Raw genomic sequence first — 19,908 nt, forward strand, 5'->3', positions numbered from 1 at the left:
AGCACCATATGGACACAACTCCTTTAGCCTTTCTGCCAATTTTCTATTGTGAATAGGCTCACGTTGGTGTAATGTACCATTTGGTGAATGTTTAAGATGCTGCTCTATATAATTAGTAAAACAAACACCCGTTAGTCTTCCCTTAATACGACTTTTTCGTCGTCTACAAGATTAGCTTTTTTCTTCACCTGAGATGGCTACGATTAGTAAAATATAAGAAAATATGAATCCAGTAATAGTTATTATTTCAATGGTGAAAAAAGAATCGAGAGGCGCATATTTGGGACCTTTTAATTATTCAGGGATAAATTTGAAACAAGAGGTGAGCAGGCTATAGAAAAGAATGCAAGTGTATTCTGCATTTGAACTTGTATATGTACACAATACATGAACTGTGATCTGTCAGTTCCTGACTTTCCTCAACAAATACAGGGGGGGCAAATAAAAATTCCCAACCACAGAATCTATACATTAAATATAAAAGCGATACAATTGCTACTTGATCTGTATTGTAACCAAAAAGAAAAAACTATGTGGCTATCATCATTAAACAGGCTGATATATTGCAAAAGGATCACCAAAATGACCAGAGCAAACGAGTCCTCTGCTAATAATCTTGGCTTTGGGGCCTCGAGGAGAGTAGCTCTTTGCACAATCCATTATTGAAGGTTGCTCCAATTGCTTATTTCTGGGACTTGATTTTAAAGATCTTAATGAACCTCTTCTTCTTAGACACACGTCAATAATCATGTACGAGGCACTAGCTTGTCGCGTAAACCTTTTGCACGTCTATGATAACCTACCACCTAAGAAAAGTAGGAAAATGTGATTTTTGCACGTCTATGATAACCTACCACCTAAGAAAAGTAGGAAAATGTGATTAAGTGCAAGCTCCAGATGATTGCCATGACTACTGTTAATTTGATAATGTAAAACGACTAATGGACCAAATCTGGAAGGCTAGAAAATCAGTGAATGGGAAGATACATGGACATGACATAAACTAGTACTACACCATCTATTTGTATTTTGTGGGACTCAAAACAATACATGGTTCTTCCTTAAAAGAACAAACGGAATTAAAGATCCGCAACTATTCCATGTCTTACAGAGAAGCATGATAGTAACAACACAAAGCTACACCTGCGAAAAAACCTTTTCTCTAGTTTCAAACCTTTCTGATGACAATATAATTGTACCAAGTGAAAACATCTAAAGTTCTGAACCATATAGCTTGAACCTCATGTTCCAAGAAACACCTCCTCATTATTAACTTTTTCCACTAATTTTTTAAACTAATAACCATCACTGTGTTGGATCATTAATTCCCTTTCAGAGGCTTAGCTTCACAATGAAATTTCCTTTCACAAAAGTCCCAGAAATTGAATGACAGAAATGGTTATTTTCGGTGAGATGAAGCAGTCAAGAGTTGTACCTTATCTGATCAACGAATTTTTGCTAATGACTCATGTAGTTGGACGCGTCACAGTAGATGATCCTCGTCCCATGGGAACAACACCTTGAAGGCCCTCATCTATTTCTTCCACTTCTAATGAGGCTACACAAACAGTTCAATTTGTCAATGGCAGTATGTAGGCAACGAGATGACAAGAGTTGTCTAGAACACATAATTACCCAAAAGTTAAGCAACTTCCTACAGAGTAGAGAGAATATGAATCAGGAACAACTACATTATTCATCGGCCACAAAACTTTTAGGACAGAAGTGAAGAGAAACAAAAATTAGACAATGAAAACACATGATAATGTCTTTCAACAGCATAGCCATTATTCCAGCTTGAAGTGGAAAATGCTATGATCAAGATAAGAGACAGCAGGCAAAAAATAGGGCAGTAATGAAATGAAACACACTTGAAGCAATTCAAACCCCATTTTATTTTACCAGAAACATCTTCTCCAGCCTGAGCCCCAGCAACACCAATGCAAGAATACAAAGAGTTCTCATCTATCTTCAACTGCTCATAGGCAACATATGCGTCTTCAATGGTGGCAGTTTCATACAACAAAGTGAGATCTTTGATGCAAGATATGTCCTGATAACAAACAAAACAAAGATAGAAGTTAAAGCTCAAAGAATAATGTAGCTAAATAATAAAACTGCAAAACTTATGGGCTGCTTCTATGTGATGTCTCTTTGGTCATGGATAAAATAGTGAGAACAAAGCAATACCTTCCTAGGTACAGAAGGTGCTTGTAAATGAGACAACAATCCAAGCCAATAGGCATTTGACTTGATCTCGGCTTCATGTCGCATAAGCAGTGTTCGTCTTGCCTAAACAGAAAAGAACTGTGTAAACCATATGAATTTTTAATTTAGACAATATGATGTCTAACTAACATTTAAATTATTTCTGTAGCCTGGAAGAAAGGAGACAAATTAGACCAGACTCAAAAACATTAGTTCATATCAATTTTACCAACTAGTCAATCACATGCCAGAATCTCTCCAGGATAAAACCTAGGAAATGACTCATATAGTGATTGAGGCGTGAAGCAGAATGATCTTTTATTAACAACTATTCATGATAACTAACCCGGTCTAATTCCCTCGGTACAATCCTGTTGCTATGTAGACCTCTTAGGACATTCTTGCAAGCATCAACAGCTTTGTGCACCTGTAAGCACATGATCAGTTTTGAGAAAATGGAACTGAACTATTATATAGGCTAGTAAAAGTAGAAAAAGATTGTACCTTTCCAGGGGTTGAAGTCACTGAGATTACATACCACCCAAGCTTCAACCGGTCAAAGAGGTTAAGTTCGAATGAAACATCATATGTCAGTCCCAGAGAGTCTCTAACTGTTGTGAAAAGCCTGCACAGATCAATGTGATACTGTAATATACGCATAACAGAACCAACATTGCAATTGAGGTAGTAGTAAATTACAGCAACCCTCATATTCAACAAACCAGGAAAGTATTAGCAGCAAGGGCGAGTGACATGTAACAGGTACTTTTTTGTATCATTTGGGTATAGTTATCCTTTTTTTAGTTTATTTGACAGCTCTATACCAACATAGTGACAGTAAAAATACAGTTACCACCAAGTAACTATGCCTCAATCCGAAGTAGTCTAGGTACAAGAATTCCCTATATCTATTTGCTCTTTCTTGGCACGTTCACTTCTAAAACTCAAAAGATCATCTCTCAAGATAAACTAGGAGCTCTCAGTCTCACGCTTGCTTCCCCCCACCCCAAAAAAAAAGGGTTTCACACTTACCCTACAGAGATCCACAACTTTTTAAACAATCTAAAAGACGCCCAAGTTTTCAGCAAATTAAAAGACTCCAAGCAAACACCAACCAAAAAACATAATTAACGTGTAATCCCAACTAGTTGGTATTCTCATATAGACCTTTTGCTTCAAATATGTTCTGTTCTTCACTAGGTTAGCATAAATTCCGAGAAATTGCAAGTCTTGTCATATTATTCAAAATCAAGAGCAGGGAAAAAAAATTAGGATTGTCAAAAAATTAGAATGAGTGCACAAATTTATTCAATAGTTTACCTTGAGTTTATGATCTCAGCCAGTAGACCCAACGCAACGGCAAAAAACAGAGGATGATTACGTATTTGTCCTTGTAAGTTGGTGTCACTTTGTTCCAAATTATCTGAAAAGAAATTCACTGGCTTGCATTATGTTGATGACTAACAGTATATATATTAATGCAGTCACTATTCACTTGGGAAGATTTGCAGATTAAGACTGATGTATGAAAATTTTGCCTGAATTATTTTAATGCAGAATCATGTATATCATCCACTGAACGAACCATGCATTAACTAGTTCATCTATAAGGACACAATGCTATTATGAATTTTTTTCAAGTCTAGACATGCTACAGACGAGATTAAAGAAAATCTTTCCACAACTGTGGGACTTTATCAGATTACAGTTTCAATTCTCCATCAGAATTGTTTTTGAGATAAGTTCAAAAATTGGACACTTGTACCAATAACATATCCAAGCATATGGTGAACTCACGGTCATTTGAAGATTGGGTTTCCTTTCACTCTTAGAGTTCAAGAACCTCTTTTTAAAACTACAAGTTGATTACTTTCATGAATGTCATGTTGAATTTGATTGTATTCATGTTCATGATATTAATTGGGTTTCAATCCATGATTTACTACAAGATTCATGAAATTAAATTAGTTTGTGTGATGAATTATATGATTTGAGATAAGTTCAAAAATTGGACACTTGTACCAATAACATATCCAAGCATGTGATGAACTCACGGTCATTTGAAGATTGATTGCCAACAGACTCAAAAAGGTCGTTCCCCTCGAAAGTAAACCCCCAGCGGCTTGGTGCAGGGCCAGCTATATAAGCACATGCTCTCTCATCTGTATCCTTTAAAAATACCTGGTAATAAAATGAAGGAAAGAATTGAAATTATAGAAGCCTGAAAAATCTTTGACTCACAATAGAACTAAAATTTAAAACACACGATTTTTAACAGTGTCACAAGAAGCCACTTGAATCATCCAAGTAAAGGCAGAAGACAATAATTATACCGGAGAAACAAAATCTTCTTACCTGCTGATGCTGCAAACCAAAGGGAGAAGTGCTAAACAGGATTGGACTGTACTGTTGTGTTTTCTCAAAACCTTTTGTTGGTTTCACAGTTCCCAGATAGTCAAGGATGCATGACTCAATATCTTCCTCTGAGAAGTCTCCAACCATACTCACCTGACAAAGGACGATTATTTTTATAATAAAATGAAAAGGAAACACAATAACAGACTTGGAGGTACTATGTTCAAATGAACAGACCAATATAAAAAAAAAAAAAAAAAAAAAAAGGGGACCCCGCCGCCCACAAGATACCCCTCTGCGCGGTGTCCAGGGAAGGGCCCCACCATAAAGGTGTATCGTACGCAGCCTTACCTTGCATTACTGCCAGAGGCTGTTTCCAAGGCTTGAACCCATGACCTCCTGGTCACATGGCAGCAACTTTACCAGTTACTCCAAGGCTCCCCTTCAAATGAAGGGAACAATATAATAACCAAAAAAAACTATTGAAATGCTTTTTGTAAAGAAGACAAAGCTCACCTCCATGTTGTCAGTGACGAATTGATCCATTACAGCTGCTCTTACACTTTCCAGAGTTAAGTTTTGCAATGAATGTGGAGTTGGCTCAACAAAACGCTCATCTCCGTTTAGCATAGCAAGCATGAGCTTATGGGCAGTTGAGCGTTCTAAACTCTTAGGGATAGAGCGATAATATGACATGTACAACTGTTTAGCTCGGTCAAATGCATCATCCAACCAAACACTATGCTGTATTGCATAAACATTTAACTTTAGTGAGAATATTGTTTAATAACACAATAGCCAGTTAGTGTTCTCAATTGTACGGATGATTGGCACAATGGCCACACACAACTCGACCAGAAAATCATAACTTTGAACATCTCATCGCAAAGTTTCAAGTTAGAAAACAAAGCATTCCTGATATCATAGCCCAATAATTGTAATAAAACCTTGGCAAGTGGCAACATTCCAAGGTGAACTTGTCATTTTTCATCTAAGTAATATCGAAAAGCATCGTTTTTATTTTCAGGAAAACAGTGGGAGATGATAAGCAACATTGAAAATAACTTCACAAATTGTATTTAGTATTATAATAGTATGAACTACTTAATATGTTGCTTTCGTTGAAATTACCTCAAGCACCATATGAAGTAACTGGAAGGCAGCACGCATTGCATTGTCTCGCAAAGTAAACCGGAACTCCATGCAGATAAATTCTTCTGTCGACTCCAGTGAGCAATTTATTAGATGATTCACACAGAAAAGCTCTACCTGGAGGCACATCACAAAAGATCAAAAGTTTACAGATGTCATCATTCCGGATGATGTCTATGCAGATTCACAAATATGTCCAAAAATAAACAATCTATAAAAGCAAGGAAATTTTTCACAAAGGTAAAAGGTAAAATTGGTTAGAAGAAAGTAAAACCACACCAAATGAATAGGAGAAGTTATCTTCAATAACACACCAAGTCCAAAGAACATAATATCAGAATCCCCAATTAGTGCACCAATTGTCAAGAACATGTAGAAGTATTGTGTATACTCTAGTCTTTGTTATATTAACCAATTTAGGTTACTAGTTGAGTAAGTGCACAATTAAGACTCATGATACAACTTATGATTAAGATATATGGGACAAAAATCAGCAAGAATTTGCCAGATCAAAAATGAACTGAAAGAGCTAATATCATCTTGATGCAGTATCACTATTCTATTTTACAAACTTTGATCAACACAAACAACATACTAGAGACCTTCTGTTTCTCTAGTTATTCAAAAGGGCAGACAACATGTGGGCAACTTCATCAAGAATAATGGATCCTAACCTGTTCTCTTGAAAAGTTCCCAACACGTCCCCCTTCACTCAAAGTTCGAACACCCACAATCACGGATCCTTTTTCATCAGAACTTTCAGCTGCCCGTCCACCTCCGACGATAAGTCTCATCACCCCACAATTGGCTTCATTTTTTGTAATCTATCAAATTACAATTAAAAGGTCAAAAACTAGAGCAACTATCAAGCAAGAAAAAAGACACACCTCTCCTACTTTTATTTTTGTTCTTATTTGGTTGCAAGATCTCAAATGCTTCTCAACTGCAAATCAATTCCTATTCATTCCGGTACACCAAGAAAATGAGCTTGTGAACTCAATTAGAGGAATCAAATAATCCTAAACACTAGGTAATGTTAAAATTTCAGACTTCTTAAAGGAAATAATAGGACGAACAGTAGAGTCCAAATATTACTTGAACATATTACAAGGCCTTACCTTATAATTTATAGGAATACCATTTGAAAGACGTCTTTGAACGATCCCAGTTTCATTGTCATAGGATTTAGTGATATTTGAATTCATCTCCACTGGGACAAAGGACGGGCACCTTTTCAACCTCAGTTCTTCAAGTTGGTCTGATGTGATCAACTCTGTCGGCACCTCAAGCTGGAAAAATCAAAGAAAAAGCAGTGAACAATAATCATCCACAAGTTGTCAACCAAAAACTTCTACCCTGCCTTCATAAACTGAGAAGAGTTTTAGGTAAGAAAAAGAAAACAAAATTCATACTACTATTTTATCAAGAGAATACATTTGAAGTAAACAGTAGCAGTTAGCACCCTGAACTATCAGCTAGGAAAGCCCGTTGATCCATAAGCAAAGTAAGCGACTGAAAGCAGTTAAAATATGAGAGAACTTAGAAAATCTACCTCCGGTTCTGGCTCAATTGGTTCCTTTAGACCTGATTTGATAGCAGCTGTAATCTCCTCTGGAGATATTTTGAATTCATCTTCTCCTCCTCCTTCAACATGCACCCTTGTCGGAACACATGCTACAATTGCTGCAGGAAGGGGTGCTGATGGTTTTCCAAAGTCAGATATATATTCCAACACTTCAGCACCAGTGGCATTTACCTGAAATGCAGTTAGGTAATAGAAAATATTTTTAAGAGCTTCAACCATCAAGAAGCAACAGTATTGAACACTCAAAAACATATCAAAATATGGTTGGCACAATTGACTGAGTAGCACATTGATTACAGATTAAGATATCAGATACCTACCAAAGGAGCAAATATAGGCAGGTTCAGCAAATAATAATAAATTAACGCTTGTTCATCATATAAACCACAAATAACTGTGATTGAATGCAACATGTTGGACTGATATGGAATCTCCAAGATAATCTAAAGAGACAATGTGGAGAATAGAAGTCCACTGCAAATATAGAAGCATCGATTAAACGATTACCTCCTCTAAAGTGATGGTTCCGGCAACAGAAAGCAAGCTTTCATGCCCTTGGCTTTGATCCATAACAGTATGGCCAAGTGCATCACTCTCCATAACAAAATCCAAATTATCCACTGATGAAACATTGTCGATCATGGCAGCTAACTGCTCACTATCTTTTAGCAAGGCATCTGTATAACGAGCTAACTCGCCATTTGTGACACCAAATTCTTTAAGCCTTCGGACCTTTACCATATACAGGAGAACATCATCAAAGTTGAAGAAAAACAATAAGCAGGAAAACGAGAAGAGAAGGGTATGATCAGAATAAAGAAAAATGACTACCCCAATAGAACAAATGAAAAGAAAAGAGGCATCAAGGCATCAAGGAATTGCAGAGAACAACCTCGATCCATTTTTTAAGAACAGCACAGAAAAAGTTGCAAAGGAAAGATATGCACGAGACCATCTCATCTAAAGGCTTACGTTGTTAGAGAGAATAACCTTTTGTTTACTTATTATTTCTTTCAGCAAAATAAACATCAACAACATCATAATCAAGAAGAGTACAATGGCAACAAGGAGGATAATAAGCAAATTATCAAAAGAAAAACCAAAGCAACTGCTGCACTGAAGTAAATAGCAGAACCAACCTCCTGCACAGCAACTTTGATTGCATTCTGCCAATTTTTAGGTTCCGCAGTCACTGTGAGAGTGGTCACAGTACACCCTTCCCTTCCAGAGTCACTATGATCTAGTTCAACTGAGGTGAACGGAGGATTTGAACTCTGAAAAGTTCTTCAAAGTTAGCAAACAATAAAATTGCAAATACTGAATTTCAACCCAACCACCCAGCACAGAGACACAAAAAAAAAAAAGAATTAACTAGCACAACTTTCAGTTTGTGGATAGGAAAGTCTTCCTTGCAACTCTAATATACTGGGGACATACATCTTCTCGGGAAAAAAAAATACCTTTTTATTTAACAAAATAGTCTCATTCAGGAAACCAAAAATCAAAAAAGTATAACTAGTACCAGGAGAATATATGCTTTTTTTCCTGTTTGGTCATTTAGGTCTCCTCTCAAGGACATATTGTCCTTGGCCATGTAATCCTCTTGTTTGCTCTTTAATAGAACTTCTAATAATACATAAATAAATAAATAAATAAATAAAGAAAGAAATAAATAAAAACTTGTACCAAAAATGAATCTGCTTGACTATGGACCAAAAATGAGCAAGTTAAATTCATTATTGGGATCAAGAAGATGCAATGGGTGCAAAAGTAGTACTGTTAGATCCAGTACATTTGTCTATACCAGAACAGAGAGAGAGTAACAATGGACAGTGGCTGAACAAAAATATGTGAGGCTATGGTAACATAGTGAAACTGTCAGCTCCAAATACATTAAACAGTTCTATGCGCAAGGAAACATACAAAAATCCAGAAACTGTTCCGGGAAATTTACAGGGGAAGATTTGGCCATTTGCAATATTTGAAAAATACATAAATGAAACAAGCATGAGCCAATGGTTGCATTATCAGCCTCCTTTCATCAGGTTTAATTAACCATTCTCCTTGTAGTGAATTCTCTTAGCTAAGTCAGCACAATATAAATTTTTAAGAACTAGGTTTTAACCAATTCCACTCCAAAGCATCAGCTCATTGAGTTAGGAGAAAACAGATCCCCCTTCTTTCTCATCAAAAGTAAACGCAGACTGATAAACTATTTTTCCATGTTAAATAAAGCACGAAAGAAGATAAAGAATCAGATTATAAATCAGCACTTTACATTGTAAAAAATATTTACATCACAATTCTTTTTGATAAGCTGTGAATTCTATATTTTTCTCTATCCTCTTTTTGGATAATTGACATTGAGTTGCACACTTTTCCAGACTGATTAAATAAGTATATATGCTGATAAACTATGAGGCGTGATTGAAAGCTTTTTTTCTACAGCATATGGTAAAACGTAATGGAGGGTAATAAGAAAGATAAAAAGAGGGAGACAAGTTACAACACCTTGTACCGAGTGTTGATGCGGAAATGTAAAGCAGAAAGAAATATCCTCTTCATTAGCACATTCCTCAAATCACCATACGTCCGGACCTTGTTAACGGGGATCTAGGAAAAGAATAACAATATGGACAAAAGCAAATCAGACTATCGGAGAATACAGATCATACGGGAAATTTAGAAAAAAACCATGCTAGGAAGAAAGAACGTGATATAAACCCCAGGCACCACCATAAATGAAACACATATTGCATAATTTGATAAAAGAAATTTGAGATGAATTGAACAATATCAGTTTCACATGATCATATCAGAGTGAGATCCTATCTTTGACATGCTGGGATGGTGGTGAGAAGGTAACATTACTATGTTCTTACAAACAAATAACAGCAAAAAGCAAACTCAAAAAGCAAAAAACTTATTCCTACAGATGGCATCAATCCTAACCCACCCACTCATTGCAAAAAGCTTAAAAATAAACAGGCCAGGGCGTTAACTGTCTGATGGTTGCATAAAATCACAATAGCAAACGCCTGCAAAGCTTTACAGATTGAAGTTACACCAGCAGAAAAAAAGAAACAACAATTTCCAACGCTCACACGTAAGACAATCGCACTGATTTTCATAAAGCAATTGCTCTTTATAATATTGCTGAACAAATTAAATTCTAAATTCTCTTTAGGAAAGAAAAGATTCCATCATAAAGGACAAAAGAACCTCTAGAACACCCCAAAAAAGGCAAAATTTGATTGCAATAGTAAATTCCATCTTGACCCAGTAGGTTCCTTTAATGCTGAATACTAAAAATAACAGAACAAGAAATGCTATAAGCTGTTCGACTTCAATTTGCTAACAAGTTTAAGTAGTGCAAGAAATCATGGGAGAAGGGACCAAGAACCTCCAGGCTCCATCTGACGTTATAAAATCCCAACGCAACAGCGTGGACATAGCAATTCAGTTGAGTTTCTTTGGCTAAATGTTACCTGAGGCGTACAATTATCTGTTCATGGCTTGACAAAGGTTAACTTTCTTTCATTTACCATTCAATATATGGTCATTTATAGTGTGATCAGTTAGGAAGCTAGAAATGGTTCCAGGAGAAATATTGTAGACTCTACTAAGTAATAATTATATGGAAAAGAAAATATAACAATGACAGTGACAAAATCCAAATAGGTAATTATGTGACATGAGTTCAACACAATATTAGGTCCAGTCATACCTTGCAAAACACATTAATTGAGAAATTCTGCAGTAACTCATGCTGAAATATCTGTGGGGTTTTAGCATCATTGTTGTGTCCAGGAAGAGACCAATTATGTTGAACCGGAGGCCGCACCGCATGCCTTTCCTTCCGTAATGCTTTGGACTGATCCAAGGACACAGATGACCTATCATGCGTGGAACTGCTTGAGAGCCCAACTGTCAGCTTGGGAACTAGAAAACTAGCCATTGCACCAAAAGCACTCGGACTCGGTGCTGAATTAGACTCATTATCCATTTCGGTTTGCCCAAAAACATCCTGCAGAGAGACTCCTCTGTAAGTACTAGATACAGTTGCAGGAAATTTCTATAAAATGACACATGCATTTCCGTGCGCTAAGGAACATACTTCAATATGGTAAATGGTCTGTGGAATGTTATCTATATCTCCCACAATGTATAACGTCGCATTTGCTGGAAAATACCAACGTTCATGAAATTTTCTAATTTTATCAGCATCCCATTTCTTGATCTGCTCTTCCAGCCCAATTGGGAATCTTTTGCTCAGCTTGTTCTCAGAATGCAAGTGTTGTAACAACTGTGATCAACAAAATATGGGAAGATGGTAGTTTTTAATTAGTATGAGAAATTCAAACTATTGAACTAAAAAAAACAAAAAGATAATAACTGATCATCTTGTGAATTACTTGGCAGTCGACACGGTATTCTATAGTATTCATCATTTGTAGCTCTGACAGTATTGCACGTCTTTCTTTCTCAACTCGTGAAGCAAGAAATTTGGGATGGAAAGCAATCTATATTTTTCAACAAAAAGAAAAGGGTCAAACGATCAGCCATAAATTGTTTACTAAATAAAACCCAAAGGAAAAGCACATATGAGGGATAGAATTTTATCATATGGTCAGTTCAATTGACACAAGATTCTGGAGAAGTGAAGACAGCTGCAATCAGAGAAGCAAATGGAAAAAGGAAAAAAAAAAAATGGTACCTCATTCAGAGCATCTAGGACCACTGGAAGACAGTCGCCTTCTGAGCCCTGGGGGGAATTTTGATCAATCAAACTCATGTGGTACAACCAAACTAAAAGCGAAAAAAATAATATGTGGATAACATAGGAAATAATTGAGACCACACTGTGAGTTGTTACAGGTGAAAAGCAGTACATGGAACTAGTCTCCGTATCTAGAAAGCAGCATTGAGCAAGTCATTCTACAAGTTAGTTGTATTACAATATGCATTTGATATAATGCCTCATAACATTCTTGAGTTCTGTTTCCTTCTATTCCCTCTATTTTCTTTCCTACTAATATATTCTATTTTTATCATCAATATTTTCTCATTGATTTAATTTTTGGGAGGGTTGTGGGGGGGATGTGAACTTTAGAAAGGATGATGTTGAATGTTACAAAAAGGAAGAAATTGATTACTGATGTGAGTATTATATTTATGAGATCATCTACTTGATCATAAAACAAACAAGCACAAATTCAAAAGCATAATGACATGACAACTTGGCAAACCTTCGTGCTAGTGGGTGAATGGATGTGGAACACCGTATGATGAAAATCTGTGTAAGCATTTGATCTTGCCCCGGTTCCCAAAAGTTTTTCACGTTTCTTACTTCCAAGAAAAGCAACATGTTCAATCATGTGAGCAATTCCTTGCTCGTCATCTTCCTCATCAATTGATCCCACGTGAACTTCCATGTGTGCTTCAAATCTGTACTTAACATGGACTAGTAAGCAACAGATAAGGAGAGACGAGGGAATCACATGATTGTTCAACATTGACAAGAAACAGATAAGCATGTCAAATTAACTTATTAAAAAAGAGGGAGGGATCCAACTTTTTATGCCTTTGAAGAGGATAGTCTGGGGTTGTTCAATATTTTTTTTGATATGGCAATCTGTTCCCATGGTGGCTCGAACCATGACCTTAAGGTTGGGGGTGCTTTCCATTTGAGCTGTTCTCTCTTGTCTGGGGTTGTAATATACTTCAATTTGGCTTGGTCAATTCAGTTTTTAATCTAAGCATACTCATCTCTCATTTTTACTTTTAGTGGCAGTTCCGAAATCATTGATGGATGTATTTTAGGATCACTCCTATTTCATATAATCTTTCGGTGTAAGAAGAAGGCAGTGTGATTGTACAGTCGGGATAATTTGAAAGATGAGGGTGGATAAGTTTAGGTAATATTAAAGGAAATACGGTGATAAATGGCCACACGGACAACATAATTAGTTTTTAACACCAACTTGGTGTTGTTATAAGTCCTTAATTATCAAAAAATGAATGGTTAAGAAAAATATATATTGATAATGTGCTTTCCCAAATTCAAAGAGAAGTAATAACCATAAACAACGTTTACTCACAAGGGGCAACATGAGATTTTTGGAATCGTTATAACATAATCAAAGTATATTGATTCTTTCAAAAATAATAGGAACATACCTATTTGGAGGAACTTTATTAGGCAGAATGAGGTAGCGAAGTCCATTTTTGAGCTGCCCTCGGTACAACTTCGGGTGAGACGGGAGTTCAGAACTCAAAAACTGGTCAAACTCTGCTCTTCCTACTTCAAGCATATCAAATCCTTGTTTCTCTAAGACACCATCTGGCCATGCTGTACTTGCTGCATGAGGTTCATCTGGGCCAACAGTTGCCCGTGGCACCTGCAATTTCTTGACCTGGAAGTGATATTCCACGGCCGATCAAAACTAGGCAAATATAGTGGAACAATTTGAATTTAAGATATAAAGCTAATAATAACTGTACCTATTACAGATTAACAAGCCAAGCATCTACAGAGTAATACCGCAATATACATATAACATATTGCATATCAACAAGTCCAAAACATCCCGGGATGCAACATCCTTATAGGAGCGCCAAAAGAGTTCAATCATAGTTAAGAAAATGTTTTGCTCATTTTTCACATGGAAAGCATCAACATCTACATATCAACCTAATTAAGCTAGACAGTATTGCATGAACTGAGTGTGGTCCATGTTTGCCGTCATCATCATGATAACAGGAAGTGGGGATATTTTCGAGAATCGGGATTCACTGCTGAGAAACCATATCCATGATATTTGAGTAATTTGACTTCTTCACTGTAAGCCATTTCAAATTCCAGACAATAACCTCAATGCCAAAAGCCAGGTCAATAATACAAGCTCAACAGGTATTTATATTATTTAAAAAAAAAATCCCACATCCTTAATAAACCCTGGAAATATTTGATTGGTCATTTAATCGCCAATAAACACAATTGCAGATTTATCAAGTGTTTAAACCATCATACATAACAACTTAAAAGGCCACAATGAATACTGCTGAATGCTAACTCTTACAGAGACGTTAGCAGGAGGCTGCTTTGGCAGATGAAAGCTAGACTTGTCAATAAAGACCCCATTTTTCAGTCTTTTGGAAAGAAGTTGTTTGGTTTGAGGATAGCGAAAGCACGAAACAGGTTGCCTCCTATATAAGATATTGCCTCTGTTTAATTGCTCCGCATTCTGATGAAGACATCTTCTCTGCACATTCTGTAACTTCACAAAAAGAAATTAACACAGTTGATAAAAGATTAACCAAGAAAATGTCCCTAACAGAAGGATGCGACTAAAGAATGCAATCAAGAAAAAGAAAAAAAAACAAAAGATTAAATTAAAAGGTACCAATAAAACAAAAAAATATACATTTATTTCCTTCAAGAGTAAAATATTTTGACTTGTATTACATGATAGAAATAATTTACCGTCATCTTTAATTACATCATACAATAGTCACTTATCACTGAGTAAGTTGGACAAACAGCACGCAACCCAATAAGTGGACCAAATGTGTCCGGCGGCTGCAGTTCTTGAACCTCCCTCTTTCTGATAATGGAAATAGGCTTTTATAGAAAGAGACATGAGCTAGTGATATCTAATAAATAATTACGCACTCATTATAATGCTCGACTATGATACATTGACGCCCCAATCCCCCCCCAAAAAAAAAAAAAAAACTAGGGGATTTGTGATGATCAACCCCGGTGCTATGTTTTGGTGTTTAAGAAAAGAGAAGAACAAAAGACGTATTGATGGAATTTCAACTTCCAGTAATATTTTATATAACTCTTCTTGGATTGTGTTAGCTCTATAGTTTAGAAAGAAGCTACAAATCCTTATTTTGTAAGCTTAACTGACCTATCCTTGTAATGTTTGCATCTTCTCGATGCCTTTAAATGAATCTACTTACTTCATGAAAAGAAAAAAAAAAACTAGGTGATTTCTTCTCATCTACCTGAACCATAGTGAATAGAGTTACTTGATACTTGAGCTAATGAGAAGTAGCACATACCAGTGGAAAAGTCAAGGTGCACCCAAGATGACACACACACCACTGTCGTAAGAAATAAGAAAGTACACAATAAACATAGAAAACCAGGTCATCACTTACCAAATATACTAATATTAACATTGTTATCAAGGGTTCGGGCACATGATGAGGACGGGCTCTGATGCTCCAGTGCGGAGGTGTGAGACACTGGCTATTGATGGTTTTAGGCGGGGTAGAGTTAGACCGAAGAAATATTGGAGGGAGGTGATTAGGCATGATATGGAGCAGTTACAGCTTACGAAGGACATGACCCTTGATAGGAATGTGTGGAGGACGTGAATTAGCATAGAGGGTTAGGGGGTGGGAGTGCGTCGGTAGTAGTAGGGGAGCTCCCCTGTGTCTGGAGTTCTTGTTCGTGGCTAGCGGTGTTAGTTTATTTTGCATACCGTACTAGTTTTTATGCACTTATCTTTTGTGTTTGTTATACTTCTCCTGAGGTAGTGGTATACACTCTACCCTCCCCAGACCCCACTAGGTGGGAGACCCCACTAGGTGGGAATACTCTGGGTATGTTGTTGTTGGTGGTGTAACATTGTTATCAAGTTTTAAACCCCAAAACCCCACCAAGTGGGGACGAACGTGTTCCAAACAATCAAATTTTACAAGTCAATCAGCTATTACAGATTCTTAACCATTAACTTTTTTTCTGTTGAATTAATGAGAAATCCGTTTCGATCCATCTTTTCAACCAATAGCATCCTCCGAAACTCGGGAATGATGAATCCTTCCCTCTACTCTCCTCCACTTAAATACTAAACTTAGTGCACTTCAACGACAAAGCTATACTTTTTTACCAAGGGGCACCAAAATATGACAAAGCAAATATACGGGAAAAAAAATCAATTGAGTGTAATTGCATATCTACACAGTGTAATTTTTAGACAAAAGAAGAAAATTGAGAAACAAAAAAAAAAAAAACCAAAAAGGGAAGACTGTAATAAGATACCTTATGGTGAATGAAATAAGCTCGATTTTGAGATTGTCTACGAGAACGCAACTTAATATTCTTCTTCCGGTGAATCCAATTAGATTGAGATGCTACCAACGAAGACGAAGGGTCGGTGGTATATAAACTCTTGACATGAATTGGAGCTAGAACAGGCTTTGTATTGAATACAACAGATGTTGATTGCATATTTTCACCTTCTCAATAGATTCAATTATTGTGAAATTAGGGTTTATAGGAAGATGAGATGAGATGAAAATGTCGCGCTGCAGAGTGTGTAAAAGAGGGAGTTGTTAAAGATGAGCCTTTCATTTTAACGGTCAGAGAGACGGTGGGTTAACTGTTGTTAAGTGGTGAACGTTTGGCCAACCTAGCTCAGATTTTTTTTTCTTAGTTTCTTGTTTTCTTTTGTTTTGTTGTGAACAAATATCAACATACACTAGTATAAAACGTTTCGGAGGGCTGTGCTAGCCTCAATATATATTAATTTTTTTATTTTAATTTATGTGACATAAATATAATTTAGATAATTAATTATTAAAATAATTTTAATTTTTATCATTGTGATTTATAATATTTTTTCTTCTATTTTAATTTAAATAACACTGTTATAATTTCGAACGTCAACCTATGTGGCATTAATATAATTTCGATAGTCAATGAAATGTTTTATGCTAACATATCATTTTGTGTCTATTTTATGAAATATTATTAATTTTATAATGCGATCATAATAATTAATTAGGGGTGATATAAGAAAATCACGATTGAAGCAGCGAAGAAGACATGTCTTAAATAACTTATAATAATTCATTAGAAGTGATTTAATAAAGTTACTATAAAAAATACTTGTGAAAAAGGTATATGGGTCTCATATAAGACAGCAAGTTAATTTAAAAATTCAAAAGTTAATTTATTATTTTATGTCAAGTTTATTTTTTATTAAATATTATAAATTTCTTAATACTTAAATAACCTATAGTAATTAATTAGGGGTAATATAATAAAATTACGATTGAAACAATTGAAGCACGCAGCACAACCAGGCATCGACGTGCCTGCTTATTGCGCTTTATTAGTAAAACTACGATTGAATCAGCTAGAGCAGGCAGCACAAACAGGCATGTCAAAGACGTGCCTGCTTGTTCGATGTGCTTGCTTGTTGCCCTTTATTATATATAAAAAATCAATAACAAGTACCACCATAAGGCCATAAGGAGGCCAATATGCCATGGTAAATGGGACTCGAACCCAAATGCTATACCCATAGAAAAATATCAATACTAATCCACTATATCCACCATTAAAAGAAATCATCTACAGGGGTAGTTACACAATCATGAACTTTATACCAAGACACATAATCATCGATGGGCACAAAAACCCCAGTACTCTCAAATGAAAAGGTAAAGGCGGGAAATAAAAGTTGCATCTATCGGAGTGGAAAATCAAAAATCATATGTCTGATGCACTTGAGGGCGTACGAATCTGAGCAGATCAAAACTCGAATTGAGCATCTGAATCAGCAACTGTGGCACTAAGAGCTCTACCTCTAATTGAAGGCATTACATCTCTACGATACTAAACTAAATATGTTAAATGACTGATAATCCTATATCTGGTATAGTCTCTGGATCAGTGACCCATTTTTAATGCAATCGTAGCAAAATCTCTAAAGCTTTAACCTAGAGAGAAATACGAGTTGACCCCAACTAGTTGATCAACCGACACTGGGGGCACTCTTTACTGATATAACCATCATTCTCATAATCATAACACACCTCAGGAACTTCAGGCTTGCGATAAACACATGTTAACTCTATCTAAATAACCGATTCATATCTGGGGCATTGTCTAAACCAATGACCAATATCACCGCAACCATAACAAACTCCTAAAATACTCTAGGGTACTGAGTCCAGTAATCTAGAAAGGTCGTCATGGTCTAAAGATCCATACTAAATACTCTACATGATCCGACAAAAACTCTGTCTGTCATGATCACCATAATTGGTCTATGAGCTACCTATAGTCTAAGATGCTATATGTGAGGAATGGTCAGGCCGCAAATGAAGTCGATCTTCATCGAAAGGATCCTCACCCCAGATGGAATACCAACATCATTGTACTGATGACATGACCTCTCACCATCACCTTCATATATCTCAATACATGCTCACTTTATGGCCCTCGTGTGATCAATAACTCAAGTGAAAAAAAACTCAACTGTTATCAAATGCTCCGATGTTAAACAGAGTGGCAAAGCTTATCATTTACTAAATTTATGCACCATGTCATGTTCTGAAGGATATAGCTGTTTTGCGGAAATTTTGACTTTTGAACAGAGTCGCCACTTAATTTTGAAAAGGAATTAAGAAACCTTTATAAAAGTTACTTCAAACGATTCAAAACAGGAAAATCGTTTTAAGTTAGAGATTCTAGATAAGCGGTTCCTATTAATGTTTTAGGAAGGTGTTAGGAACCTAAAATGTCCGCTAACTTGCGGTTATCCGGACTGTTTGAAAATCGTCTTTTGATTAACTTCGAAAAGATTAATTTATTGAAATAGTGATTTGATTTTTTTTTTCAAAAAAAAGACTTGTGTAAAATAGATTTAGGCGACTTAGTAGGGATTTTAACTAAGTCTAAACAAAACTAATAAACAAATAAACACATAAAAGGGGAAGGGAGGAGAAAGTAAAGGATTTAGGTCATTGGGCCCAAATCAACAAGACCTGTCCTAGTCTAGTTGGGCTTCCGACCCATTTCACCTGTCCTAAACTATTTTTAGAGCCTTTAGCTCGAGTCTTGCTCCACCTGTATTAAATACAACTTTGGCTTCGAGGCCGAAATGAATGAATGAATGAATAAATAACTAAATGAATAAATAAAAAGAAGACAATAATAAAAATTGAGACTTTTCAAGTCTCTTAGTGACCTCATCAATGGGTTTTGACCCATTTTCCTTCTTTGTCTATCTTCTAGCACCCGCACGCCATGTAGTGGACCTTGGGTTTAAACTTCGAACTTGACTCGAAGGGGTGAGCCTCATTTACCCATTATGAAATGCAAAAGGAGAGGAGTTCATTTGGACTCGAGATATTTTTTTGCATGCAAAGAAAAGATAAAGAAATTAATATATGTTCAAGGTATAAAAGTGACATATTTCAAAGTAAAAGAAACTATCAAGAACCAATTTTTGAATGACAAGAATAAGCACACTTGAACAAGAATGAGAGTCAACAAATAAAAAATGCAAAACAAAAGTTTCACAATCATACTACGCATGAGTTAAAAATATCCAAATAATTTTATTTAGCCGCAAAAGTTCGAACTTTCTTATCATTTTGAAAAGACAACCTGCGAACAAAGAAGAATAAATATCTTAGATGAAAAATAAAGCTAGCACTTCATATCTTATATGAGGGTTTTGAAATCCATTAAAATAATTAGTAAGCAAATGACAAATTCTTGACTTAACTAATTACTATTTTTATTAAGGCGCAACAAATAATAATAACTATTCTTCCAGCATAAAATAAATAACTTT

At 35.9% G+C, this 19,908-nt stretch overlaps 1 protein-coding gene across 3 annotated transcripts; it reads right to left on the reverse strand.

Annotated features, from left to right (window-relative positions):
* Nucleotides 1-334: 334 nt before the first annotated feature.
* LOC107862142 (stromal processing peptidase, chloroplastic) lies at nucleotides 335-16,798 on the reverse strand. 3 transcript variants are annotated; one of them, XM_047409977.1, is made up of 25 exons: nucleotides 16,359-16,798; nucleotides 14,383-14,574; nucleotides 13,481-13,716; nucleotides 12,550-12,748; nucleotides 12,018-12,065; nucleotides 11,716-11,823; nucleotides 11,418-11,606; nucleotides 11,028-11,327; nucleotides 9,812-9,913; nucleotides 8,440-8,574; nucleotides 7,808-8,032; nucleotides 7,268-7,471; nucleotides 6,834-7,004; nucleotides 6,390-6,539; nucleotides 5,695-5,832; nucleotides 5,080-5,307; nucleotides 4,564-4,716; nucleotides 4,263-4,389; nucleotides 3,529-3,631; nucleotides 2,713-2,833; nucleotides 2,555-2,635; nucleotides 2,191-2,292; nucleotides 1,903-2,053; nucleotides 1,436-1,558; nucleotides 335-806 (listed from the first exon to the last, which is right to left on the reverse strand). In XM_047409977.1, the coding sequence occupies exons 1-24, from the start codon at nucleotides 16,545-16,547 to the stop codon at nucleotides 1,467-1,469; spliced, it is 3,744 nt and encodes a 1,247-aa protein (XP_047265933.1). In that variant the 5' UTR covers nucleotides 16,548-16,798; the 3' UTR covers nucleotides 335-806; nucleotides 1,436-1,466. The 3 variants fall into 3 exon arrangements, with proteins under 3 accessions (XP_047265933.1, XP_047265931.1, XP_047265932.1); XM_047409975.1 differs by having other exon boundaries at nucleotides 14,383-14,580; nucleotides 16,359-16,771; XM_047409976.1 differs by having other exon boundaries at nucleotides 335-857; nucleotides 14,383-14,580; nucleotides 16,359-16,768.
* Between the last annotated feature and the right edge of the window lie 3,110 nt (nucleotides 16,799-19,908).

Source organism: Capsicum annuum, chromosome 3 (assembly GCF_002878395.1).
Source record: "Capsicum annuum cultivar UCD-10X-F1 chromosome 3, UCD10Xv1.1, whole genome shotgun sequence".
NCBI classification, from domain to species: domain Eukaryota; kingdom Viridiplantae; phylum Streptophyta; class Magnoliopsida; order Solanales; family Solanaceae; genus Capsicum; species Capsicum annuum.